The 24,902-nt window shown below is 58.7% G+C and overlaps 1 protein-coding gene across 3 annotated transcripts in view; it reads right to left on the reverse strand.

Moving 5' to 3' along the window:
- Window positions 1-401: 401 nt before the first annotated feature.
- PSD (pleckstrin and Sec7 domain containing) overlaps window positions 402-24,902 on the reverse strand; it is a 33,353-nt gene continuing 8,852 nt past the window's right edge. For 2 of the 3 annotated variants that reach the window (XM_072340610.1, XM_072340609.1), the window contains 15 exons: window positions 24,748-24,850; window positions 24,202-24,658; window positions 20,432-20,875; window positions 14,197-14,397; window positions 13,672-13,752; window positions 13,113-13,225; window positions 12,232-12,290; window positions 11,682-11,771; window positions 3,972-4,015; window positions 2,900-3,078; window positions 2,275-2,345; window positions 1,979-2,136; window positions 1,537-1,681; window positions 966-1,109; window positions 402-641 (listed from right to left, as the gene is read on the reverse strand). In XM_072340610.1, the coding sequence (XP_072196711.1) occupies window positions 402-641; window positions 966-1,109; window positions 1,537-1,681; window positions 1,979-2,136; window positions 2,275-2,345; window positions 2,900-3,078; window positions 3,972-4,015; window positions 11,682-11,771; window positions 12,232-12,290; window positions 13,113-13,225; window positions 13,672-13,752; window positions 14,197-14,397; window positions 20,432-20,875; window positions 24,202-24,658; window positions 24,748-24,850 (2,529 nt within the window). The remainder of the gene's footprint in view (window positions 642-965; window positions 1,110-1,536; window positions 1,682-1,978; window positions 2,137-2,274; window positions 2,346-2,899; window positions 3,079-3,971; window positions 4,016-11,681; window positions 11,772-12,231; window positions 12,291-13,112; window positions 13,226-13,671; window positions 13,753-14,196; window positions 14,398-20,431; window positions 20,876-24,201; window positions 24,659-24,747; window positions 24,851-24,902) is intronic. The other variant, XM_072340611.1, reaches the window with a different exon arrangement.

The following is a 24,902-nucleotide window of genomic DNA, read 5'->3' on the forward strand; positions in this document are numbered from 1 at the left end:
CCAGGGATGGCTCCATCCTGCATGGCATAATGGAGCTGGAGGAAAGCAGCCGCCGGCTGCGCTGCTGTTTTATGCCAAAGAAAGTAGCCCGGTCAGGAGGTGTTGGTCCCTGCCCCTCCCCAGGGCGGGGAGCTGGAGGGGAGCCTGCAGCCAAGCGCAGAACAAGGGGAGCAGGAATGAGTCTGTGGGGCAGCTCTGGCCCGCAGCCCCTTGGTCCTGCCCTGCACCTCTCTCCAGCCCAGGGGCTGCCAGACTGCTGCTGGTGGCTGAGTATGGCTGTCCCCACCGTGGCGCGTGCCACTGGAGAATGGACTCATGCAGGGCCCTGGCAGGTATGTGGCACCCACCCAGCACCCTTGGGCAGGATCAGAGCTGCAGCGCAGGCGGCTGATGCCCCTGGCTTATGATTTCTGGGGGTGGCCGGGGGGCTGGCGGCTGGCACGCTCCGAGATGTTGCGCTTCACCTTGGTGCCTGTGCTGGAGGGCTCGGCGTTCAGCGAGGGGCTGGAGCGGGATTTTTTCAGGCCATCATCCTCACCGCCCGCTGCGTCAAAGAGCGTGGACTCAAATGCCGCCAGGTCCTCAGAGCCGGCCTTCAGCTTGGCCCGCAGCAGCATGGCATAGGTGCCGTAGCGGGATTTCTGGGGGCAGAGCGCAGCAAAGAGAGCGGTGGGGTAGCAGGGCACTGCCTCTTTAGCCAGCAGCCTGCAGAGTGCTTTTGGGCCCTCCGCTGCAGCATGAAGGTGCAGTGCCTGCTTCCTACCAGAGCACAGCAAGCTGAGGCACAGACCGTCCAGCCTCAGCCCTGGGAGCCCCTTACCCACGCTGGGGAGCTGCGTTCCAAGCAAAGCATTGAAGCAGTGCCAGAAGGACGCAGTGCAATTTGGCTGAAGGGATAGTAGAGGTCCTTGTGACCTCATGGTGGCCCAGAGCCAGCACAGGGGTCAAAGGTCTGCCCTGCTCACCTCGAACTCCAGGTACTCTTCCTTCTGCTTCAGCTCCTCGTACTCCTTGCCCTTCACCTTCTTATCCGGCAGTGAGGAGCGGTGCTCCAGCAGCTCTGCTGACATTGTCTTGAACTTGGTCTCGTGGCTCTTCACTTGCTCATCCTGGGGGCAGGTGACACTGTCAGCACCCCTCTGCCCTCACTCCAGGGCTGGTGTGGTTCTCCCTTCCCAGCTATGGCCAGGAGCTCAGCCACCACTCCCAGCCTTCGAAACACTGAAGGCGGAAGCGCTGGCCCTTTGGGGAGGTCTCCTGCTCTTGGTGGGCTGGCTGCAGTCTTAGAGAGAAATTAATCCCCTCGAAAACTAGGCTGTTTTTTTTGTTTGTTTTTTGTTTTCCATTTTTTTTAATCCTTTCTGCCCTATGAATAACTGCAGTGGCACGAGTGAGAACCAGCTAATCCCCCGCCTGAGCTCCTGTCAAGGTCCCACAGTGACGCAGGTCCCCCCACCGGTGCAGGTGTGCCTCCATGCCCTGGCACTGCCTCTCACCCTGTACCTCTCCCAGCACAGCCCTTCACTCCCGGCCCACCTGGGACAGCCGGGTGCAGGAGCTGGGGAGCAGCGGGCGGCTGAACTTCTTCTGAGAGCCGATGGCGGCGGGGAAGGGGGGTGCGGAGAACATGGCTGCCACCACGTTGATGCGTGTGATCCACGAGTGCATCTGCTCGGAGTTCCTGGGGAGAAAGGCCAGGTGTGTCACTGCGTGCTCTCCTGGCCAGTCTCGGCACACCAAGGCCCTACTCTGCAGAGCTGCCCAGTGCTCCCAGCTGGCCCCAGCTCTGCCCCAGCAGTGCACAGCCTCAAGCCCACTGGAGCAGAGAGGAGACAAGCACGGCAATGCCCAGGAACAGCATCAGCTCCTCTCCCTTCTAGAAAGGGCAGGATGCAGAATTTAGCTCATCCCACTCGCTACCACCAGCAGTGAGCATAGCTCACCCTGCCAAGCCCCACTGTGGGCCCTGGGGACTCACTGTGCTTGGAAGAGGAAGACCCTCCAGTCAGCTGTCCTGAGGTAGAAGACGTTGGGCCTCTTGCTGTAGTCTGATGCCCGCGTGGCGAGCGAGTGGTGGATGCTAATAGCGTTCTTCAGCTCCTCTTCCGCCAGAGCCTTCCCTGGCTTGTACTCCTCCTGCAGGGCACCGGGCACTTCAGAGCAGGCCAAGGGCTGCTCCAACCACAACCCAGGACTACTGCGGAGGCTGGCCTCCAGCTGAGCCCAGGGGCAGGGCCCCAACCCATAGCCCCAGGCGACCACAGCGCTGCTCACCTTTTGCAGGTAGAGAATCATCCCCTTCAGGATGGCGTGGAAGGGCTTCCAGCCGCGCTTCCCTCGGGGGGCTGCGGGAGAAGAGAGCAGCCCATGGATCACCCCCCTGCAAACCATGCCACGCTACACGTCACCCCACCCCGGGGACATGCAGCACGCCTGCACCGTCCCCGTGCACCTGAGCCCATGCTGGGCACGTGGCTGGCAGATGGGGCTGCAGGGGGGGGGCTGCGTGCCTGGGGATGGGGACAGAACGCTGCCACACGCCAGGTAACGCTGGCAGTGCCTGATCGGATCAAGGTGGCATTAGGCAGCCGGGGCTTAGGGAGGATTTTGCGGTGGAAACGGGGAATGTGCCTGGCAGCACAGAATCTGCAGCATGCTTACAGCACTGCGGGATGCCTCAGCACGCACCCCCAGCTCTCCCAGCACCACAGGAAGGGAGAGAGCCCTTCAACCCCTAGCCTGGGAGTGAATCACCCACCGCAGCCCGATGCACGTGGAGGAGGGCTGATGCTGCAGGCAGGCTTAGTGCTAAGTGCAGACCGCACAGGGTGACCCCCTGTCCTTCTCCCTCTGTCAGGGCTCCTGTAGCTCTCCAGTGCCCCCCTCCCCAGACACCTACTTTTCTTGCAGTCGGGATCAGCGTGAATCTTGCGCACTAACAGTCCGTGCTTGTAGGTGGCGATGCTGGAGTCCTGGGAGAAGTCCAGGAAGGGGTTACTGCAGCTGCTGATGCGTTTGATGGACTTAGGTTTGGGGTCGGCCAGCTCTGAAAGGGACTTCCTCAGCTCCTCCTCATCTCTGCCAGGTATTGATTTGGTTAGGAGAGTGTCTGTGACCTTGCTGGGGACAGCAAACGTCAAGCCTCCCACTCACAGGCCAGGCTGAGCAGTTTGCTGTCACCACTGAAGTGCATCCCGCAGCCCAGCCTAAGTGTCCCTGTCCCGTGAGGCTGGCAGCTGTGCTGCTGCAGGGGTGAGCCATAGGGGCAATGCTGCTGCTCCTGGCTGGGGGGACCTGTCCTCGGGAGCGAGCAGCCTTTGTTGACCGCTGCTGGCCTGGCTGTTGAACAGTGCCTTACAACTCTCAGCCCACCCTGCAGGGCAACACACCTCGCTCACGCTCTCCCTGCCAACAATGTCCCCTCGCCCTCCGGGCTGCATTGCTTCCCTCCCCCGCCCCAGCACGGAGCTGTGGGAGCCCGGAGCTGCGGCCTCCCCCCTCCCTCGTAACAGTTCGCTGCTAATTAAACCCCTCAGCATCTGCCGGCGTCTCCATGGCAGCAGCCCGAGCGCATTGGCTCAGCGCTGGCGGAACCGCCGGGCTGATTAATCCCCGCAGCGCGGGCGCTGCCGCTCCTGCTGCTGGAGATGGCAGCTGTAGGCGAAGGTGCGGGTGCCCGGGCACAGCCACGGGGCTGCCTACTCCGACCCCGGGCACCACTGCCTGGGCGCACAGTGAGGCCGGGCACAGCCACAGCTATGGAAGCTGCCCTCGGGGCCCCAGCGCAGTGCCGTACTGGGGCAGAGGGCTGGCACCCACCGCAATTCCATCCTTACCCCGCACCCCCCTCCCTGACACAGCCCCTGGGCAGCGGCACGCTCCAGGGCCAGGGCTGTGGAGGCTGCCACGCCACCATGGTGACACCAGCACCTGCCAGGCCTATACAGCCAGTCCCCCCATGGGATGCTCACATGGCCCACTGCAGCTTCTCATTCTTGATGGAGCCATACAGCGCCTGTGGAGAGAGGAGCGGGGTTTGAGTCAGGACAGCTGTTCTGCGGACGGAGGGGCACTGAAGGTTAAGGCAACCCCAGGGCAACCCATCCTGCACACAACCCGTCCTTTTTGGCACCGGTGCTGACAGCCTGGCCCCCATTCTGCACATATTAGAACTTACAGGTGATTTCTGGGCACTGCAGGGCTCCCAGCCAGGACATGGATGGGGCACTGTGCTGGGGCATGGCCCAGGCTGCCACCTTCCCTCCTCCCGTGTCTGCCCAAGGCAGTGGCAAAGAGCAAGCAGCATGAGTTTTGGCAAACACATCCAGGCCATCAGATTGCTGGTTCTCCCTGCCAGGCTGGCCAAATGGAGAGCCTTCAGGCCCAGGACAGAGCCTTTGGGTTGGGGCAGCTCTGCAGGACATCAGTCTTTGCTAGGGCTTCCAGCGCTCCTGCATCCCCACAGCAGGCACCAGCCACCCGACACAATTTGTCCTCTTGCACTTGTGGGCACCCCCAGGCCCCAGGAGCACAGTTACACTTCAGTGGGGACTTCAGTGAGGTCTGGCATCTACTCTGTGTGGGATTTGCAGCCTCCAGCACACCTATTCAGGAGCGCTGCAGTGATCTGGTGGCTCTCTGAGAAAAGCACCTACCCCAGGCTGCTGCAGACTGCCCACCCGCTCTTCCCAGGTCCTCCACACACTCTGACCCTTGCTGAGTTCAGCAAGGCGGGGCCCCATGCCTGCATTTCAGCTGGGAAAAATAGCAAAGTCCATCTGCAGATGGGTCTGGGGCTGCATTCCCAAGCGCCTGTCCAGCCCCAGCTGGGTGCGAGCCACAGGCACTCAGCCCAGCCCTGTAGCACAAGAGGCTCTGGAGAAGGTTCCCAGCAGCATTCGCTCAGCACTCCAGATCAAGGAGCAGGACGGGTCTGGAAGGCATCATCCTCAGAGGAAGATAATCGAGTTGTGCACAGACTGTTCAGGCAGCTGTCAACATCCATCTCTTGGCCGGAGACTGCTGGGGAGAGAGCTTGCTGGTGGCTGATAAAGTACAACTGCAGGCTCGCAGGGACCCTGCCAACAGACCCAGCAGCATCTGGGGAAGGCAAATCCATCATCCCCGAGATGTGCAGTGGCCAGAGCGGAAGAGGGACCAGGATTATCACGTGTGTTCTGCTTGGGGAAGCACTGGCCCAGCACCAGCTTGTTTTGCAGAAGATGAGAGGACCTCCCTGTTTGCAGGCAAAAAGTAGTGTTGGCTTCTCCTGGGAAGGCAACAGCCCCCAGAAGGCACAGCCACAGTGCCCCAGGGCAGGTTGTACCCAGCTCTGTTTGTGCTACCCTGGGAGGAGCAGGGGACAGGCAGGAGATGGAAGCAGGCTTCTGAGGAGCAAGATGGGCAATACGGAATTGCTATGGGGAGCATGAGGGATGGGATCTCACAGATGGAAAGCAGCTGAGAGGGACTAAGAACAACAGAAACAAGAATAATAGAAAAATGGCACAGAGAAGTGGAGTGCTCAGCTGGTGGGAACACACTTGGGGAGCAGTTCTGAAAGACAGCAGCATCTGCACAGTGCTGGAGAGCAGCACAGTGGGGCAGCACTACAAAAACACGGGCTCTGGGACTACATAGGAACACTTCAAAAGACAACCTGACTGGTGGCTTCAGGAGGCTCCCACAGCTCCACTACAAGCACCAGGAGCATCCCACGAGCCTGCTGTGAGCAGGAGCTGCTGAGCAGCCTCAGACACTGGGCCGTGGTCTTCCAGTGCCCCTACACAAGGGGAACACACGACTGCAAGGTGAGGAGGAGAGGACAGCACAAAGCCTGCACTGGGATCCTGCACTGGGACTCTGACTGCTGACTGCCACCCCCAGCAGGCAGCAGTGTCATGCCTGGAGGAGACAAACCTGGTGAGCTCAGCCTCGCTCTGAGCTGAGGAAGCTCTGCACCATGCTGCCCGCTGCTGCTCTGTGCTCCCACTGCTTGCCCATCACTAAGACCCAGGACTCCTCTGATGAGATAGAGTGGGCTCTGCAGCCCAGCTCCCCACAGCTGTCAGCACAGACTACAGCACTGTGGCTCATCTCTGCAGGTCCCTCTCTCCTGGCCATCTTTGCTCCATGGATTCATTTCCAGGGAGGCAAATGATGGCCCTTTCTGTCATCGCTGAATTTGTGAGCACTGCCCAGCAGAAAGCAGGGTGCTAGTGGGGAACTGGCCCTGTGCCACTGAGGCTGACCCAAAGCAGAGGGTTTTGCTGCCTTTTTTGTTGCCATCGCAGGGTTATGAGCTCACTGCTGCAGCACGCAGGGTAAGGCAGCAAGCTCTGCCTTAGACATGCGCAACAACAGGGAGACCCAGGGATGTACTGCTCCAGCGGGACTGCCAGCACTGCCAGCACTGCCAGCAATGGAACCAGCACACCTTCCTTCAATGACCCCCCAAAACGGGCTGGCCGGATGTGCCCAGGTACTGCTCCAGCACACATCTGCAGTGGGGTGTGCAGGCTGCACCAGCAAGGAGCAACATCCTTGCACAGGGATAGTTCGGCTGCACAGACAGCCTCTCCTCATTCCTCTGTCTCAGAGCAGTGCAAAGCAGGGCAGATTCAGTGCTGGCATGAGAGCAGGGCAGCAGGTGGTCCTGGATGCAGCACTGGGACAGATGGGACTGCACTAAGGGTTGCAGCCCAGCGTGTCCCTAACAGAGAAGCGGTGTGACGTTCTGCAGAGCAGTGTGATGTTCTGCACGAAAGACCTCACAGCCATAGAGTGCCCTCCTGCAGGCACTCTGCCTCTCTTGGGCATATCACTACGAGAGCTCAGTCACAGCTCTCCCCAACTTTTCCTTAGCAAAGTTCCTTTCCATTCACCCAGCTCCAAGGCTGTGCTGGGTGCTCCAGACACGCAGGTGCCTCGGCTGTGCCAGTACACACGGCACGGTCGCATGGGGACGTACGGCTCTACCGCGACAGGCCTCCATCACCCCGCGGACACCCCGCCGTCTGCCCCGCGGGCACGGACCACGCTCAGCCGCACGGCCACCTGCGGCACCCCGTGCCCCCCGCCCCCCTCGATCCCTCGCACCAAGGAGCAGCTCCCCTCCAACCGCTGTTTCCATCCGAGTGCGTCACAACCTCGTGCTGCACCCAGACCGCCGCGATGGCCGGCTCCGGTCCTGCCCGGCACGGCGGTGCGTGCCAAGCGCCAGCCCTGCCACCTCTCCGCACCGAGCACGGTGACACACCAGCCTAACGCCCCGAAACCGATGCCAACTGACGGCGAGCGCGCTCCCGACAGTCGGCAGCCCATTTTTCCCGACAGGAGCCCCTCCTTCTCCCCTGCTCTCGGCTCAGAACGGGACCGCAGCGCCGCAGCCCGCAACGCCCGGCACAGCGCACCGCGCCGCTCGGCCGGGCGGGCGGGCGGGCAGTCCCGAGCGGCACGGCTTTGCCCCCGATCTTCCCCGCACGACGTTTCCGACCCCGCCGCCGCGCAATGTCCCGCCGCAATGTCACGGGGGCTGCGGGCACCGGGCACGGCCCCGCCGCAGCGCAGCGCCTGGAGAGCCGAGTCGCGCCGCGCCCGTCCGCGCTCGTTCTGCCGCGGAGCCCCGGCGCCGCGCAACCCGCCCGGCGCTTACCGGCTTCTTCTTGCGGCGGCTTTGGAGCCGGCTGACCACCAGGTCGGTGTACAGCACCGGTTTCAGGGTGCGGGAGCGCTGGGGCCAGCCGTAGCAGAAGGTCTCCACGCCGCGGTAGTTGCGTCCGTAGCGCACGGAGCACATGGAGCGGGACCGCATACGGCCCGCGCTGCTGTTGATGCTGTTGACACCGATCATGGTGCCGGTGCCGGCGGCGGCGGGGGCGGCCCGGCCCGGCCCTGCCCTGTCCTGCCCTGCCCCGCCCGGGCCCCCACACCCGCGGCCCGCTCCCCGCCGCCGCCGCCTGTTGAAGCCGGGCCGGGCAGGGCAGGGCTCGGTGGCTGCTGTCCGCGGGAGGCGGCTCCCCGCCCCGCTCCGCCCGCCGCCCGCCGCAGCCAATGGCGGCCCCGCGGCGGGGAACGGGGAACCGGGAGCGGGGCTCGGCCGAGCCCAGCCGGGCGCGGGGCTGTGCCGGGGGGCGGGACCGCGCTGCGCGGCTCAAAATGGAGGCGGCCGGCCCGGAGGGGCAGCGGATGCCACGAGCGGTCCCGTCGCGGGACGCCCCGCTGGGTGGCAGGGATGCCGGCACGCTGCTCTCGGGGAGCGGCGGTGCGGAGCCGTGCGTCCGGACACCCGCACAGGTACCACTGAGCTAACTGGGGTGTGAGGCGAGCGGGGAGCGGCTGCCGGAGGATCACGCGGCTGGACTGCGCTCGCTGGGGAGCACCAACCCTGCCCCTGGTGACGCTGAGCTGGGGGGCTCCCTCCGAGCGCGGCCAGAGCTGCCCCTGGGGCAGGGTGCTGCTGCTCCGTGCAGAAGCGAAGGGCCAGTCATCCTTGGAGCCGAGATGAGGATGGATGCGCAACTCGCTTAGGCGTGACTGGAGGAGATGCGGCCAGGGCAGAAGGGGAAATTTTCCACTGTCGTCACTGCTCGGCATGTTGATTGCCGTGCCAAACCTGCAGGGCAGAGCAGGCTGCTCTCGGATGGAAGCAGGGCAGTGAATCCTGAGGTCAGTGGGCTGCAGATTGCTACCACGGGGAATCGGGCTGAGAAAGTCCAGCTGTGCTTCCGGTTCTGAGGTGGGAGCCAGCCCTACTTCCTACATCTGTTCCTCACTCACCCAGCGTGCAGAGCATCTGATTGCTGTGCCCCTAAGCTGGGAGTAGGGCCCCTCCTGCTCCTTCCCCATGGGGCTGCCTGCATGCTAGGGTTCGCTTCATTAACAGCTGTGAAAGCTGGAAAGTAGCACAGATAGAGCTGACTGTTAAGCAGCGCTGGGGAAGAGGAGGCCTGAAATGATTTTGCGTCTGAAAGCTCAGCAAAGCACAAGACTAAGCTATGGAACAAAGATAAAGAAAATCTAAGGCTCCCCAAATTGATCAGTTGGGTAAAAGTCAAATCCACACTTGAGATGCACAGCTAACAGTGGTGAATGAAGACCTGGGGGCTGGGCAGAAATCATACCTACAAGAGGACAACTGGGTCCCAGGGCTAAGCTAACTAGCACACAGTGCCCTTGTAGAACACCAGTACGCCTCCCTCTGTGCTGGCTGGGCAGCTGTGCTCCTTTGACTGCTGCAGTCCAAGCCCAGCCTACAGGCACCCCCAAGCATGGCACTGAAAGCTCCCACATCCCCAGGTGGTGAGGACACCCAGGCAGGCTGGGCTCTGCCTGCAGAGCATGGCTGCAAGGGTTGTCAGGGAGATGAAGGCTTCCAGCAGCTGTGTTTGCCCAGCAGGGCAGCATCACTGCCTTAGCTCAGTGGCAGGGGCACAGCGAGGCATGCTGGTGAGGGGGATGTGGTGCTCAGCTGTGAAAGCACAAGCTTTAAGTGTTTTGGTTCCTTTTGCAGGAAACTCTTGAGTGTTTACATGCATTATCTTGTAGCAGATAAAGTTTGTGTCTGACTCAAGCTGCCACCTGCTCTCAGGCATCGTGATGCCTTTGTCTTGGGACTTCTGCAGCCAAAGAGGGAGAAAATGTGGCTCCCATGGATGTCCCTTTCTGATGTTGCCCACAGAGTCACAGGGCCTTTTGCCCCCAAAGCCCCAAGACCTTTCTTCTGTGCTGCTGGAGCAGCCCCTGGGCTCTGGGAAGCCTCTTTGAAGCCTGCCAGCCCTTCCCCTCCCCTACTGTACTTAGGAAATGCGTGTGCTCCTGCAGCACTAAAATTAGCTGGCCAGCTGTGCATGCAGAGGAGCTTCAGTTCCCAGGTGGGGGACCCAGGTTTGTAGAGGAGGCAACATGCTATATAGGTTAATGGGACTAGTGCTGGCTATTGCAGGGAAAAAATATGCTTTCCTCATTTCTCTGCTGCTCAAGCCTGCAACAGGACCAAGGAGCCAAAGCCTACAGTGGACAGAGAGCATATTCTCCCACTGAGCCTGGCAAAAGTTGCCCAAGAGTAGCCCAGCCCCTCTGCCTTTTATGTGTCAGCTCCGTGCCCAGCACTTTGCACGTTCCAGCTGCCCTGAGGCTCAGTGCATGGACAGAGTTCCCAAGGGAGCAACGGGGAAGCTGCAGCCTGCCCCTGGTGCACCACCTAGGAGATGCCTTTTGCTCCCACTCCCCGGCACAGCACTGATACAGAGGCGTCTGAAAAGCGGCTGTGGGAAGCTCCGCAGCTGCAGAGGGAACAGTCCATTTTTAGCAGCTCAGCCTCCCCACTGCGGGCTGCAGGCAGTGATGTGCAGGGAGGTGCTCCTGTACCATTAGGTGCAGAGCTGCAGCCCCTGTCTCCACAGTGCTGGCCTACACTGGGTGAGGAGCTTGACGCTACCCCACAGCAGATTGCTGCAGCGTGTGCTTACTGCCCTATCTCACACTGACTGAGATCTGATGAGATAACATGATTGTGCCTGCTTGGGCACCTTTTGGGGTGGAAGCTGAGCTGCAGCACTTGCATTATGGGTACCCTGGCTGTAGGGTGCTGTGGGTATCCAGCTCTAGGGTGCTGGGGACTTCACCAAGAGCCTGCAGAGGGACCTGTGGGGTTGAGATGATCCTGGATAATGCAGCACTGGGGGAGAGCAGAGGTTCAGGGTTTTCATTTTGGACCTTTCTCTTCCATGCTGGGTGCTGAATGTCTTTTCTGGAGCTGGGTTTAAAATTAGGGAAGAATTTTTTCTAGCTCCTTTCACAGGAGAAGCGTGGGCCAGGAGGGAGGACAGCCCTATTGAGCACTGCTGGTAACCCCTTAATGATGGGGTGAGCAGCACAGCCAGGAATAGACCTACAAAGGCTGAAAACAGAGCTCAGCTCTTTACCCCATGTTGCCTCTTTTCGTAAGGCACCTCCCACAAGAGTGGCACTGGCACCTCGTGGGAACCCATTTCCCACAGCCCCAGTGCTCTCCAACCACAGTGCCTTACAGACACTGATGATTTCTGCCCTATGGGCCCCATGGGGATGAGCCCTATTCTCAGACCACCTCAGCCACAGCCTGCACCAGGTCCCCAGTGTACCCAGATCCTGTAGCCCGTGTCAACACCACTTCTCCTGTTCGTGCCTCAGCTCAAGGTCAGGCTGTCCCCTCTGTGCTGCAGGACTGCAAGGCAGCCGGCAGCCAGCTCCTCCCTGCAAGCAGCAGCAGGGCTGTGCTGCTCCTGCATTAGCCAGGGAGGCTGAGAAACAGCCACAAGACAGAGGAATACCAGGGACAGAAAGCCACCCCCCGGGCCCAGAGCAGCTGCCTGGAGGCTGAGGCTCCCAGCAATCCTGTGAGGAAGAGGCCAGCCTCCTTCCTCCCCCAGGAAGGGGCCAGCTCATGCTGCTGGCACCAGCTCCCAGCAGTGGCTGAGCACAGCCACTCTTAGACACGTTGCCCTTCCCCAGACCTCAGCACCACAGAGAGAAAGCTGTGGGCCAAGGGAACACCACTGACCCTGCCTTTTTCAGCAGCTTGATACAAGCATGAGGATGAACACCTTCACTGCATCCTACGGAGCTATTCGTGTGATCCCACCCAAAGCTCTCGCCCTTGTTTCTGTGGCCTGGCTGGCTAGGGAGAGAACCAGTTTTACCTTGAGCAGCTCCTTGGGGAAGTCGGTGCCTCCGTTGAGCCCCTCCAAGTTACCAATGAAGTCAGAGCAGGACATTCTTTTCCCGATGTTCTGGGGAAGTCAGGCAAGAGAAACGTGGGGTTTATCTTGGGGCCAGGGGACAGCAGCTGGCTGGAACAGCCTGGGGAGGCTGCCTGAAGGCAGGGGAAGCTGCCTGCTGTGCTCAGACTGGAGGCCTTAAGCAGCTTCCTTTCTCTAAGCTGGGTGTGACTGCTCTCTGCACTAGCAAGGTGTGGGGTCTCACTCCCACCCCCTCTCCCTGCTTCTTTTCCTCTTCATTCCTCACCCCCCTCTGTACCTTCCAGCGCAGTGTATCTCCTTGCAAGTCCTATTCTGTTCTCCACCATCTCCCTCTCTCATTCAGTCTTTCTCCTCTCTCATCCCCAGACATGCTGGGGCTGCTCACCCCTACAGGTCTCACATCTCCAGCACACATGGCTCTGTCTGGGGCACCTGCAGGCAGGGCAGAAAGTGCAGGGGACAGAATGGGCTGGAGGCAGGATTGACTTACATGTCCATGCAGATCTGTGTTCAGCAACATCAGGGCACAGGTCAGGGTGTGGGCTCCATCTGCAGCACAAGCACAGGGCAGGAATTAGAGCCCCTGGGCACAGATGGAGGTTCTGCTGAGCCCAAGGCAGTCCTGAGCCCACTCCTCCCAGCTGAGCAGGTGGCACACAGCATCAGCACGGTGCTGGCAGCACACAGGTGAGGAGAGAGGAGGCTACTGGGATAAAGCCGGTCTCCAGATTGAGCGTGCAGCCCTGCAGCCCCTCAGCCAGACAGTGATGCTGCAGCTAACATTGCCCAGCCCCTAGCATGGGTACGGTGGAGTGGCACAGCCCTCTCCCAGCCAGCCAGCCAAAACCTCACCTGCCCAGAGCCAAACCAGAGCAGACTCAGCACATGAACACACACGGGGGGAGCGCAAGGACGTATAACACTGAAGTGAAACAGTGCAGGCTGAGTGCTCCTCTGTGCCACCCTGGGTGCTGGGCAGTGGCACTTTCTCACCTGGCTCTTCCCTGAGCCGTGGGTCTGAGCTGGGCTCTGTGTGCTCAGGAGGGCCTTCTCTCGCCTCGTGTGCTAATCTGCTCAAGGTCAGAATTAAGGATGTGTTGAGCCCTAGTTATGCATCTTCCAACTGGAGCAGGGTTTTTGTGTTTGGGTTTTTTTTGGTTATTATTATTTATTTTTTTAAAATAAGTCTAAAGTGTCTGTCATTTGAGGGAAATGTGTGACAGGGCTGACACCTAAGGCGTCAGTTCATGCTCTCAGACTGAATTCTACTTTCATTTTGAGCACTCCCATTGAGCTGACGAGAACATGTGCTCTCTTGAACGAACACACACACACCCACGTGCACGCTCACATGCACACAGAGCTTCTTACCCTCAGAGGAGATGGCATTGGGATTGCACTCATAATAGCGCTGGGAAAAATGGGCCAGCACTCGCTCTCGCTCCTGTGTCTCTCCCATCAGGGCCAGCTCCTTTAGGAAGGACCTGAAGAAGCAGCAGCAGCAGCAGCGTTGGTTGAACACAAAGCCCAGCAGCAGTCCCTCCAACCCCTTTGCACAGTGATAGAGCTGTGGCTGTCCCCTCCTGCAGCCCTGACATGAAGCCCTGCATCCAACCCACAGCATCCAGCCCTGATGGCACATTGGGTTCTAGAAACTACATTGGGGAGGAGGTTAGGTCAGCATGAGTTTGACCTGGGCTCAGGGCCTGGAAAACCAGTCCTAGATGAGCCTGAGTGGGCAGCCAAGACCAGGGACAATCCTTTGTGCTTATGTGGCAGAGAAACTGCTTTGGGAATTGACCCAAAGGCTGTGGGGTCTGCCTGCTCCTGCAGATCTCTGTGGGGGTGAGGAGCTGCAGAGGACACAATCTGTTGGGACTCATTTAGGTGGCCATGACGCATGCACATGGCCGCACTCAGACTGTCTGACCTGAGGGCCTGGTCCAGGCTCATCCCTGTGAACACGAAGAACTTCAGATATTCCCCTGCCACCATCTTGCTGAACTCGTTGCTGAAAGAAAAAGGGGGGAGCGAGAATGGGATTGACCAGGCTGGGGGGACATCAAAATGCAGACAGTAATGGGATGGAGTCTGGTGTGCTGGGTACCTCCCAGGGGACATGATGGCAGGGCTGTGGGAAACATGCTGGAGACAGAGGCACCCCAGCATCCCCACAAGGTCACCCACAGATTCAGTATGTCAGTTAGCTGGTTTCCTTTTCTCTGACACCTTGCTGAAGGAGCCTGAGATGCAGTGTGAGTAGGAAGGTTCCAAAACCTGGATGTTGCCTTTAGAGGAACACCTGGTATAGACGAGCTATCACAGGGACAGGTCTTTGGGGTCCTGCCAGCAGTTCCCTGACAGCCCAGTGCCCTCAAGGGAAGCAGCTGTGGGTATGCTGGAGTTGCTACAGGGAGGAATGATGCAGGATGGGCCATTCTTTGTGAATACCCACACGTACTTCTTCCCCAAGTGGCGGGCCACATCTGCTTTTTTAAAGCCATCCAGGTTGTAGAGCCTCTTGGCCAAGCGTTTGGCAGCCTCCAGATCAGCCTTGTGCCCATTGGAGAGTGTGTCGGTGCTGCCCAGGGCCAGCTGCTCCATGCTGTCCATCTCTGAGTCAGAGTCAGAAACCAGCTGGCTCATGGGGTGCTCGCTGCAATGGGAAGGGACACATCATGTTAGTTTGCCCACAGGTCCCTTGTTTGCTCAGCCTCTCAGGGGATGCAGGTCCTCACCCTGCTCCGGGGGCCAGCAGCTCTGCTGGGCCATACTGGTTAGAGGTGCTCCGGGGTCAGGGCTAAGTGTTAAGGTAAAGCTTGGAGATGTGGCTGGAAGAGAGGTGACAGGGCCAAGGCCCTCAAAGCCATGTCCAAACCAGCCATGGTCAGACAGGACAGCTGTTAGGAAATCCCCCATCCTAAGCCTGCAAGACTTCGTGTGCGGGCTCAGGCTCTGCCAAAGCCAGCTGCAGCAGGACAGGGAGCAGAAATGTGCACACGCTGTTCTCTGTATCGGTACGCCTTTTTTAACCCAGGCAAGCTCCTTGTGCTGCTCTCGAGTGCAGCTTTCTGCCCAGAACAAGAAGACCATAATTCTTGCACTTGGTTTTTCCCATCCACAAACTTCAAAGCACTTCACAGAGGGAAGAAGTGAGGCACAGAGAGCGAAGATGAAGGAGACCCCCCCCCCCCAGCCTCCGGCACAGCATGGTGTGCTGGGGCTGCCTGTCAGCTCTCAGCCCCGCTGCCTTACATGGCCATGCTGGGAGCACGCTCTTGGCTGCTTCTACCACTCTGACTCAGCCGCACACAAATTATCCCAACAAAAAGTAAGTTGAATCTAATCAACAACGAACATTAAGCAATTCTGACCTCGCCCAAATTTTCTGGCAGACCTCGCGCTGTTCCAATCTGATTTATTTTTAAGTCTCTAATTGACTTTTAAGAAGGCCTCCTCTCCTGAGCCAATTACCCAGGCCAATCTCCAGAGGCTCCGCTCCTCCCACTAAGGACAAAGCTGCTCCTCACTGCCTTTGGGCTGCAGCTGGTTCTGTCTCAGAGGAGCCCCACACAGCAGGGACAGGCTGCCCCACGCCTCAGGGAGCTCTTGGCATCCCAGTGGGATGGGGAAGTGTCTGGGCACAAAACTGCGGCTGGATGTGTCTGTGGCAGACACAGTGCTAGCATGTCAGTCCCAAGGGAGATGCACGGGTCTTGAGCAACTGTAGGGCCTGGCAGCTCCAGGCAGTGGCTGCTGAAACAGAGCTGCTGTGCCCTCAGCCAGGACAGTGCTACCTCTTTTCATCAGCAGGAGGTAAATCCAGTGGCACCTGCAGATCACAGCTCGGAAAACTCAGCCTGCAATCATGGGAACACGGCACTGTCTCAGCCCAGCCCAGCAGCTCCGAGGTTGCTTTTGTGGCCACAGACTGAGCTACAAAACCCAAAGTGCATTGCTCCTCCATCTCTCCCTGCAAAGCAAGGGGCTGCCCAGCCATCCTCTGAAGACCTTTTCATTCTTCTCAACCAGTATCACTGAAATCTCCCCATGCCCTTCTGGGCCTTGATGCCCTCACTGAAAGGCTGTCCTCCCTGCCACAGCTGCTGCATGGTACCTCCTGCAGTTCAGTGTGGGCAGTTCAGCTGTGCCCCACTGATGGCAGCCTTCTACCCCAGTTGGTTGGAGAATACCCATTCTGCAAGGAGAAAAGCAGGAACCCAGCCCTCAAGCAAACAGCAAGCAGAGCAAAGAGCATACATCCATGTATGAGGCAACTGAGGTGACACTAATTTTCTTGCCAGTGACCTAATGTCTCAGGGGATTACTTTAGTGTACTTTCTAAGTGACATTTCAGTTTGGCTTGAAGAAACACGGAGATAATAATTTTACTTTAGATGTATTTCCAACTTGAGAACCGGTTTGCACTTAAGGAATAATGATCAAATTTGGTATTGCATGAGCATCTCCAGTGTGCCTGGCATGAGTCACCGTGGAGCGGGCCCAGGGCGAGCACAGCTCTGCCAGCACAGCACAGCCACCAGCACCCACAGTGCCTGCAGCACAGCCCTGTTCCTGATGGGTGCCCACTTGGTGGGCAGCAAGGGTCCCCACAGCTGCTGGCCAAGGCCTTAGGGCAGGGCCTGGCAGCAATAAAATGCTTCAGGAGCAGTTCTGCAATGAAAGAACTGAAGATAGTCAATATGTAGGGTCCACATGCCTCACTTCTCAGTCCCAAATACTCCTTAACAAAACCATTTCTCTTCTGACCCCCAAATATTCCAGCTCCAGACTCTTATTACTCTTTTACCGGTCACAGATACATCTCTTTTTTGGGCCCAAATTCTCATCCACCTGTGCACCAGCCATGCCTTTCTGAGCCCAGGGCCCTTCTCCTTTCCTGCCTCCAGATTATCCCTCTCTGAGCCCCATGCTTCCTCCTCAAGGCGAAGCACACAGTTCCTGGACCTTGGGTCCAGTCTCACTGACTCACTGTCTCACCTTGATATCCCTTCTCTGTCTGAGAGCTCAGAGCACTGCAGGAAGAACTGGAGCACCTTCCTGCGCTGCAATGCAGTGTGTTGCTGCAGGAGCTCCGACCTCCACCTTGCCACAAGGAGCTTGCTCAGCACTGTGGGGCAGCAACAAGCTGTCAGCTCAGCAGAGCCTGCCCTAGGGTGCCCACCAACACTCACTGCCAACAGGGATGTATGTGCGTGGGGGAAACCTCACGAGCATCCTGCTCCTTGAGACTACTCATCCAGGTGCCCACTGCACCCAGCCAGGGGCATTCTGTTGAGCCCCCATGTCACCCAGGTCCTGTTGCCACGTGAGACACCTGCTGCAAGCAATTCAGAAACACCTACCACAAACCACTAGTTCCCTAAAAAGGACCACAGGGAACCTGGATTAATTCCTGCAGCATGGATGGGGCAGGGAGCCCAGTCCAAGGCAGTGAGGTGCATGGGGCAGCCCAGCACCACCTCAGTTCTGGTGCCCCACACGTGTGGCTCTGTGCCCGGCCCCTCCGCCCAGCGCACCCAGCCTGCCTAATATTACTGCTAAGAATGTACCAGACCGGATCTTTGGCTGAGCTAAATAAATGCGGCTCCCTCCACTGTTCTCAGTGGAGTGACTTTGATTTATGACAGCTGAGATCTGGGCTGGTTCATTCCTTGCAAAATTGAAGTTGGGCTGGGAGGACACTTGAAGGTCAGCCGGGCCAGCCTCCAAGCGTGGGCAGAACTGGTGCTGCTGTCCTCGTCCAGCAGCTGTGCCCAGCCGGCTCCCGGATCGCCCAGCAGCCCTGCCAACATCGCTGCGCCCACAGACAGGTAAGGCTCAGCCTGGGGCACCGTGCCCCTCCTCGGCGCTGTCTCCGTGCAGAGCGAACACGCAGCTCTTCTGCCACCCCGCAGCACGGCCCTCCTCCCGGCTGTCGCCGGTCCTCGCCCAGCTCCGTGCCACCGCCGCTCGCGGGGACCGGGATGGTCTCTGCGGGGGCGGTCCTCCCTCGGACCAATTTCGGGAGGCGGCAGCTCGCAGGGCCGTAAATCCGGTTACTCACCAGGCGGGCGGAGGGGCAGCTTCTCCTTCAGACACACGGATGCCATGGTGCTACCCGGGGAAGCCCGCGCCTCCGGGACCTCTGGGCGAAGTCCGGCCAACGGGGCGTGAGCGAGCGCGTACCGCGGGACCACATCGGAGGCGATCACAGCCCGATGCGGGGGGGCGCGTCCCGTGGGGACCCCCCCTCCCCCCTCCGCCCCCCTCACCGCCGCTGCCGGGCCCCTTCCCCGCGGGCGCGGCCGCCCGTGCCCCGCCGCAGCCCCGCCGCGCTGCCCCCGCCCGCACCGCCCCGCCCGCAGCGCCGCCCCCGGGGCCGCGGGGACCCCGCGCGCCGCCGCTCCACACTGCGCTGCGCTCCGCTGCATCCCGGCCGCGGCCCCTTCCATCGCCGGCCGTGCCGTGCCGTGCCGCACCGCATCCCCGCCCGCCCCATCGCCGCCCGCCTCACCGCCGCCGCCAGCGGCCGCGCTGTCCCCGCGGTCCCCACGCACGCCCCCGCCGGGCGTCGCAGAGCCGCGCAGGTGGCACCTGGCCCCTCTGCCGCCGCGGGATTCTGAGCCGCACCGCCGCTCTCGTGCACGTGTGCGGCATGTGCGGGCCGGGCAGCTCGCCTCGCGTCCCGGCGCCCCCGGCACCGCCGTCCATACTGGGCCTCGCGCTACCTGGCCGCCCGGACACAGCAGAACGTGGCACCGGGGAGCGTAACGGGTAAGAAACCCCACACACCTTAATGCCATGCTTCCTGTGCTGCAACGCTGCAGGCTGTGCAGTATAGTTCGTGCCCAACCTTCCATACTCTTAGCCCTTGTTTCCTCCTCTTTCCATCCTCAGCCCTCTCCCCATGCTTTCCCACGTCACAAACTTAGCAGCCCCGTGACCCCGTGGCTCACAGGGCACACACTGCCCAGTTTGCCCAGTGCCAACCAGGTTTCCCATGCTCAGCCCACTGGTGAACAGCCACCAGCCCCGGGCCAACAATGAGGAGCAATTACCAGCTCCTCCCTCAATAATAAATGTCCCTGGGGGTGCACGTGGCCATAGCTGACTCTGGAGTCCCAGCCGGGACCTGGGGAGCCAAGGGAGGCTGAACACATGGATTTTAGGGCACTCTCACCCTGAGGGGACACCTGTGTCTCTCTGGCTCTGATGCCCTACAATCTGCAGTGCCTGCCCCAGGGCTGCCCTGGGATTTGAATCTGTAATTGCAAAATGACAACCCAAGAGCAGCCCAGTTCCCACCTCACTCTTTTGCCAATGCCACCAGCCCCAGAGGGACCCTGTGTCCCCAATGCAGCATCCTGCCTCCTGCTCCTGGCCCTGCTCTGGGCCACCGTCACCTCTGTGGGGACAGAAGCCTCCCATACAGTGACAGTGGCCGTCATTGGCAGCTGGGCATGCTTCCTGCCTATAAGGTCAAGTGTAGTCCCGGAACATTGCATGCTGAGGGATGCCAGGGCCTTGATCTGGGCTGTGAGCGTGCAGGAGCTGAGGCTGCCTGGCCTTGCAAGGAACTGCACACCACCACTGCCACCACAGGAGCTGGGAGTCACAGCCTGCAGAGCCCTTTCCTAGCACAGGCCCCAGCCTGGCACCAGGTACACCCACAGCCCCTTCTGTGCCCCTGTGGTGCTGCTGCTGCAGTAGGAGGCCTCCTGTGAGCAGTGTCAGGCACTGTCTTTTTGGTGTCTCTGGGGCCATCTTGGTCCTTTGCCTTGACCGAGGAACAGGAAGCTGAGTCTGTCATCAGCAAGCAACCATCCATGGCTAGATCCTGCCACCTTCAGCTGCTTGGTGCCTCTCGGACACCACCCATTTTATGCACAAACCTTGCCTGGCCTCTGTGCCATTGTACCCTGCCCTCAGTGTCCCAAAAAAAGAGAAACCCGGCCCAGAGCTCAGCTCTTCTTCTCCAGGATGCCTCCTGGATGATCCTGACACCACACAGCAGATGCAATGTCCCACCCTCCTCTCTTGACTGCAGGCACCAGAGGTGACACAAAAGACAGATCCCCACATGCCCACCCCATGCTAAGCCTATCAGGATAACACAGGCTGTGGCCAGAAGTAATACAGGTTTGGCTGGATACCCAAGAGAAAGCCAAGCTGCTTCCAGCACTTCCCAGGGCCCACTGGGAAAGCCTGGAAGGGTTCAGGACCCTCCAGCATTGCACAAGATGTTGGGTGAGAGGAGATCTTGTGGGGAGGCAGTGCAAGCAGGAAGCTCAGCACTGGTGTGACCAACACGCCAAATTCTCTGAGAGCTATCAGCTCCACACTTGGGCCACTAGGATGGATGTGGCATTTGGACTGGACCTGATCATGCTCCAGGTGAGCACACCGCAGAAAGGGGAAAAGCTGCTGTCTGCCAACTTGCTGAACCCTAAGTGCCTCAACCCAAGACCTTGCTGGGAGAGGAAAGAGTACAAGAAAGGCAGTGTATCAGCCTGGACGTGGTCTCACATATAGCCATGCTGGAAGAGGTGGGGACAAGCATCCTGGCCCACTTTCCTGCTCCCCAGCAGCACTGGTTAGGCTGCGGCTACAAAACATGCAGCACAGGATTAGACTTGATGCTGAGCTGTGGTGGCCCAGGTGGGCAATAAGCAATTTTGGTCACTCACCTCATGTTGGAGGCCAAGGGAGTACCAAAGCTGTCCTCTGAGCAGCAAGGGCTATGTCGAGCACCCTTCCTTCGCCTCCCCCTCTCATCCTCCCTCTCAGTCCAGGGGGCATCTGTGGCTGAACTGGTCCCAGAGTCCGGCTCCAAGTGAGCCAGAGGAGCAAAGTTCTCCTCGATCAGCTTCGCACTGTCTCGGATCTGTCCCTGTACTTCTGGGGTGAGGGCTGGGAGATCAAAAGTGAAAAAGGTCCCATGAGTGCGGGCTGGGGAGGAGAGGATGTCAATGGAGTCCAGGCTGGTGTAAGATGTGCCTTTGGCTCGATGGGACTCCATGATGCTCTCAAAATGCTTGCTGAAAGAATCCATGCCATCCTTGGAGAGGCTGTGCCCTAGCAGGAAGGGCACTGGAGACTTGAGCATACCCTGTGTGTCTCGATCCATGATCCTAGAGGGAAAGAAAGCAAGAGGAACTGGTCACCAAGGAGCAAGAGGTCAAAGCCCCAAACAAAAGCCCGTGCGTTGCTCCAGAAGGAAAGTGGGGAGGGCAGAAGTCTCCTCTGAACATATGAATACCCCAGGCCTCCAAAGGAAATGCCTCACCTACCCAAGACATCATGGGAAGAAGGCTGTGCTAGCCTCCTTCCAGCCATATGCCTCTCCTTTAATGCACCATGGACTTTTGTTCCCTTAGTGGCTCATCCTCCTAAGAAGCTTACGAGATGGCTACTGCTCCCAGCCACTCGGCTTGAGCCTAGATCCAATAAACAGCTCAGGCACCAAAAACAGGATGTAGTTCAGCTCCACTGCCAAACAAATCCACAAGTGCCTGAATTTTCCATGAGCCTTCAGAGCTCCCGGCACCCACCCACAGCACTCCTGGAGCCACCGAGGACAGTGTGACACCTTCTTCTGCGTATGTGATACTGCGGTCACTGAGCCAAGCCTGCCTGCAAGGTCAGCACAAGCAGCAGCTCCCCACTCTTGTTTTGAAGGAGGAAGAAAGAGTAGGATGGCCTGATGGTAGTGAGAGCACCTCAAAAGCACTAGGCTGCCTTCAGACCGGCTCACCACCTCCCAGCTGAAGCACTATGCTCTCTGAACCCTGGCAAACCCCTGGGATCACCCTGCAGGAGGCTCAGCTTGCCTGCAGCATGGTTCTGTGTTCAGCCTAATGCAGGAGTTCCTACATCTTGAACCCCTGAGCATTTTGTCTCGGAGGTGAGCCTGCCCATCAAGTCTGAGCATGTGACACAGGGATATTTCCAACATAGTGTCAGCCCTTTAGTCCTATAAGTCCAAATGCAATCCTAAAAGCCTGTTTCACTTACAAGCTGCTACCACTTTATTAGAGCACCAAAAAAGCACTTGTTATGCCACTCTCTTTCCTGATTAAATGCAAAGAACTGATCCAGCTTGTCATAACATTTGTTATGAACAAACGGCTTCACACAGAAGGCTCAGAAAATGCAGTGCTGTTACAAGCACTGAGTGATTTATCATTTATTAGCCTTCATATCCTGCTCCAAAATCTCACAGATTATTGTAGCAGGCTCCAAGCTGACAGCCTCACTGCACCAGAATGCAGAAGGATTCAGGGGGCAACCAGCAAGGTGGGTAAGTAGCAGACACACATGGCAGAGACTGATAACTGTCCTGCATTACATGCTGACAACTCCACCAGGACTTCTGGGTACCGCATGGGGTGGAGCAACCGGACCTCAGCAGCCACAACAGCAGAGGGGAAGGGGCTCCTGCATCCCCCAGCACATTGGCATCCACTTGCCAGTGTTCCATCTGGGAAGGCTGCCCTGGCAGCAGACCCGAGGGCTGTGCTGGGCAATTCTCTGCTCTCAGGAAGGACAGGCGCTCCTACCTGCAGCCTGCCCTCGCACACTGGGCAGCGGGGCACGGTGCTGCAGAGCCAGCTCTGTCTCATTCAGCAGTGCTGCCTCTGTCTTAGTGCCCCCCCGGGGACACTCGAGAAGGGGGAGAGGAGCCTGCTTTCGCTGACAGGTCTGGGTGCTCTGGGACTAATGGGAATAAAGACAGCAAAGGCTTAGACTGGTCATTAGTCGTAGAGCCGGCTCTAAATATATTCAGAGAGTGGACTCTGGAAGAAGACACTGTTTCTTATGTCACTTTCCACATCTTGTTTGATTTTGTATTGGGTTTTTCATCCTGATGTCCTGCTGCATGTTCTCTTATTTGAGGAGAGGAGATGACAACAAAGGTGCCCTTTGGCAAGAATGTAAAGGGCAACAGAGTAGTGCCGAGCCAGTCCTTCCATGCAGAGGGTGCTAAATCCCTAAGGCTAGATTTTCAAAGGGATTTACATGTCTAAATGCTGCAAATCAGCATCCGATGGTGTCCCAATAATTTTGCGGGGCTGATCCTTCCAACAAAGTGCTCTGCAGAGAAGGACTGGCTGGGATGGAAGCCTCTGGTTTGCAACAGCTCCTGCAGTGCAAAGCAGCACTGGCACTTGAAAGATGGGGTGGCTTTTAATGACCCCAGCATCACCGCATCGCCCCTCCTGTGAGCAGACAAAGCAAAAAGACTGAAGCAGAAAACATCAATACCGGTGACTGGTAAACACAAGCGAGGGCTGCAGCTGCAGAGCTAGCTCTGAAAGTGTGTAAGCAAAGCCCAGGCTGTGATGCAGGCACTGAACCAACTCGCTATTTCAGTCTGGTGATTTCTGGCACTGCTGTCTGCAGGGTTTGTGCCTTGCTGGGAATAGCCAGGGCTCTGTCTGCACATCAAAAAAATCTGAAAGCCACCTGTCAACAAGAAAGCTGCATAAAATGAGCAGGATACCGCTGTATGCATCCCGGTAACCATACCAGGAGCACCGTGCTGATGGCAGCAATGCGCTGAGGTACGGACCTGAGCTTTCTGGCTATGCCTGGGGAACTCCAGCAGGGTGTCCCAGAGGGCAAAAGGCAGGTGTGGGCTTACAGCCCGTGGATGTGTAATGGGCCCACAGGTGTTTGGAAATGAATTATCGCCAGGTAACAGAATTGTTACAGTAACTTGAATAACTTGCTTGGAGTGACTTACAAAGCTTGTTCACATTCTCGATCACAATTCATTTGGGAAAAAAATGCATTTCCCTCTTGGGAAACCCGCAGGATCCCAGCTCCCTCTGCAACATGCACCTTCCCATCCATGGCAGCCCACCTCGCATGCTTCTCCCTCCATTGCAGGGTACCACTGCAGGTTATTTCATCATCTCTTCCCATTCTCAACACCAGCCCCCCTTCTTTTCTGAGCACACTGCCAGGCACCTGTCTGTGCCAGCACAGAGGAATCACCCAGCTCCGCTCCCCAGCAGCACTTTCCCTTCACTGAAGAGCATTTGCAGATGGAGCAGAGGCTCTTGTCCCACCCAAGGCCCATCACTACCCTAGTACACAGTACAAGCAAGAAACAACACGAAACACCAGTCCCTTCAACTCAGTGATCCATGGTACTGTCCCCAGGTGCTGGGCTCATACAGTAACCTGATCACAGGACTCAGCCCCAGTGGAGTGGGTCCTGTATTGCAGTGCCATGCACTGGACTCCAGCACCACCCTGCTCCTTCCATGGGGTAGCGAGGGACCTCCAGCCCTGTGGGACAATGAATAACCTCTCCAAACACCACACATGGCTCAGATACAGCTACTGAGGGTTCTGGCTTGGACTCTTGATTGGCAGAGCCCCTTTGTCACACATTTGGGATACCGAGGAGGGCAAGGGGAACTCTCTGCCCTCCCATGCTGAGCCTCACCTTTCCTTGCTCTCCTTCCTCGTGGCCTCAAACACCTCATCGTCCTCATCTGCATTTCCATCGTGCGGTCCATCCTTTGTGCGCTGGATGCTGTGCTCAGGGTTCCCCTCAGGCATGCTGTCCCTCCTGCCCGGGGTCCCTGCAAAGCTGGGGTTGCTCTCACTGTCCTTCTGGCTTTCAATAGCAGAATCCACCTCATCCCTCTCAGCCAGGATGTCGTCAATGTTGGTTTCACGGTAGCAGCGCAGCGGCACGGTGTCCAGATCTGTCTCAGAGTACTTCACAGCCCTCCTGATGATGCCCGTCTCACAGGAGCCCTGCTCCCTGCCACCTGCTGGGGACACCTCTATTTCCACCTCCACGTGGCTCAGGCCATGCTCAGGAAGCGAGTTGGGTGGCTCCGCAGGCAGCGGGTGACTGGGCTGCAATGGAGGCTCAGTGACAGGGGCTGAGGAACCTGGAAGAAAGCCCAGAGTCCCTGTTCAATCCCAAATCCCAGCAGGTTGGGGCTCTGCATACCCAAAGTGCCCCTGCCTGACAACTTACCTGTTTTCGGGGTGCCCAGTGAGCCATAGAAGAACTCCCACTTGGCACGGGCAATGCGCTGAGCATGGGCTGAGCTCTGCCGGGGGCATGGCCAGGCGCTGCCCTGCAAAGACACAGTGGTCAGTGGTGTAGAGCTGGATGCAGCGCAGCGTGGG

Source organism: Excalfactoria chinensis, chromosome 6, assembly GCF_039878825.1.
Source record: "Excalfactoria chinensis isolate bCotChi1 chromosome 6, bCotChi1.hap2, whole genome shotgun sequence".
Taxonomy (NCBI): Eukaryota; Metazoa; Chordata; class Aves; order Galliformes; family Phasianidae; genus Excalfactoria; species Excalfactoria chinensis.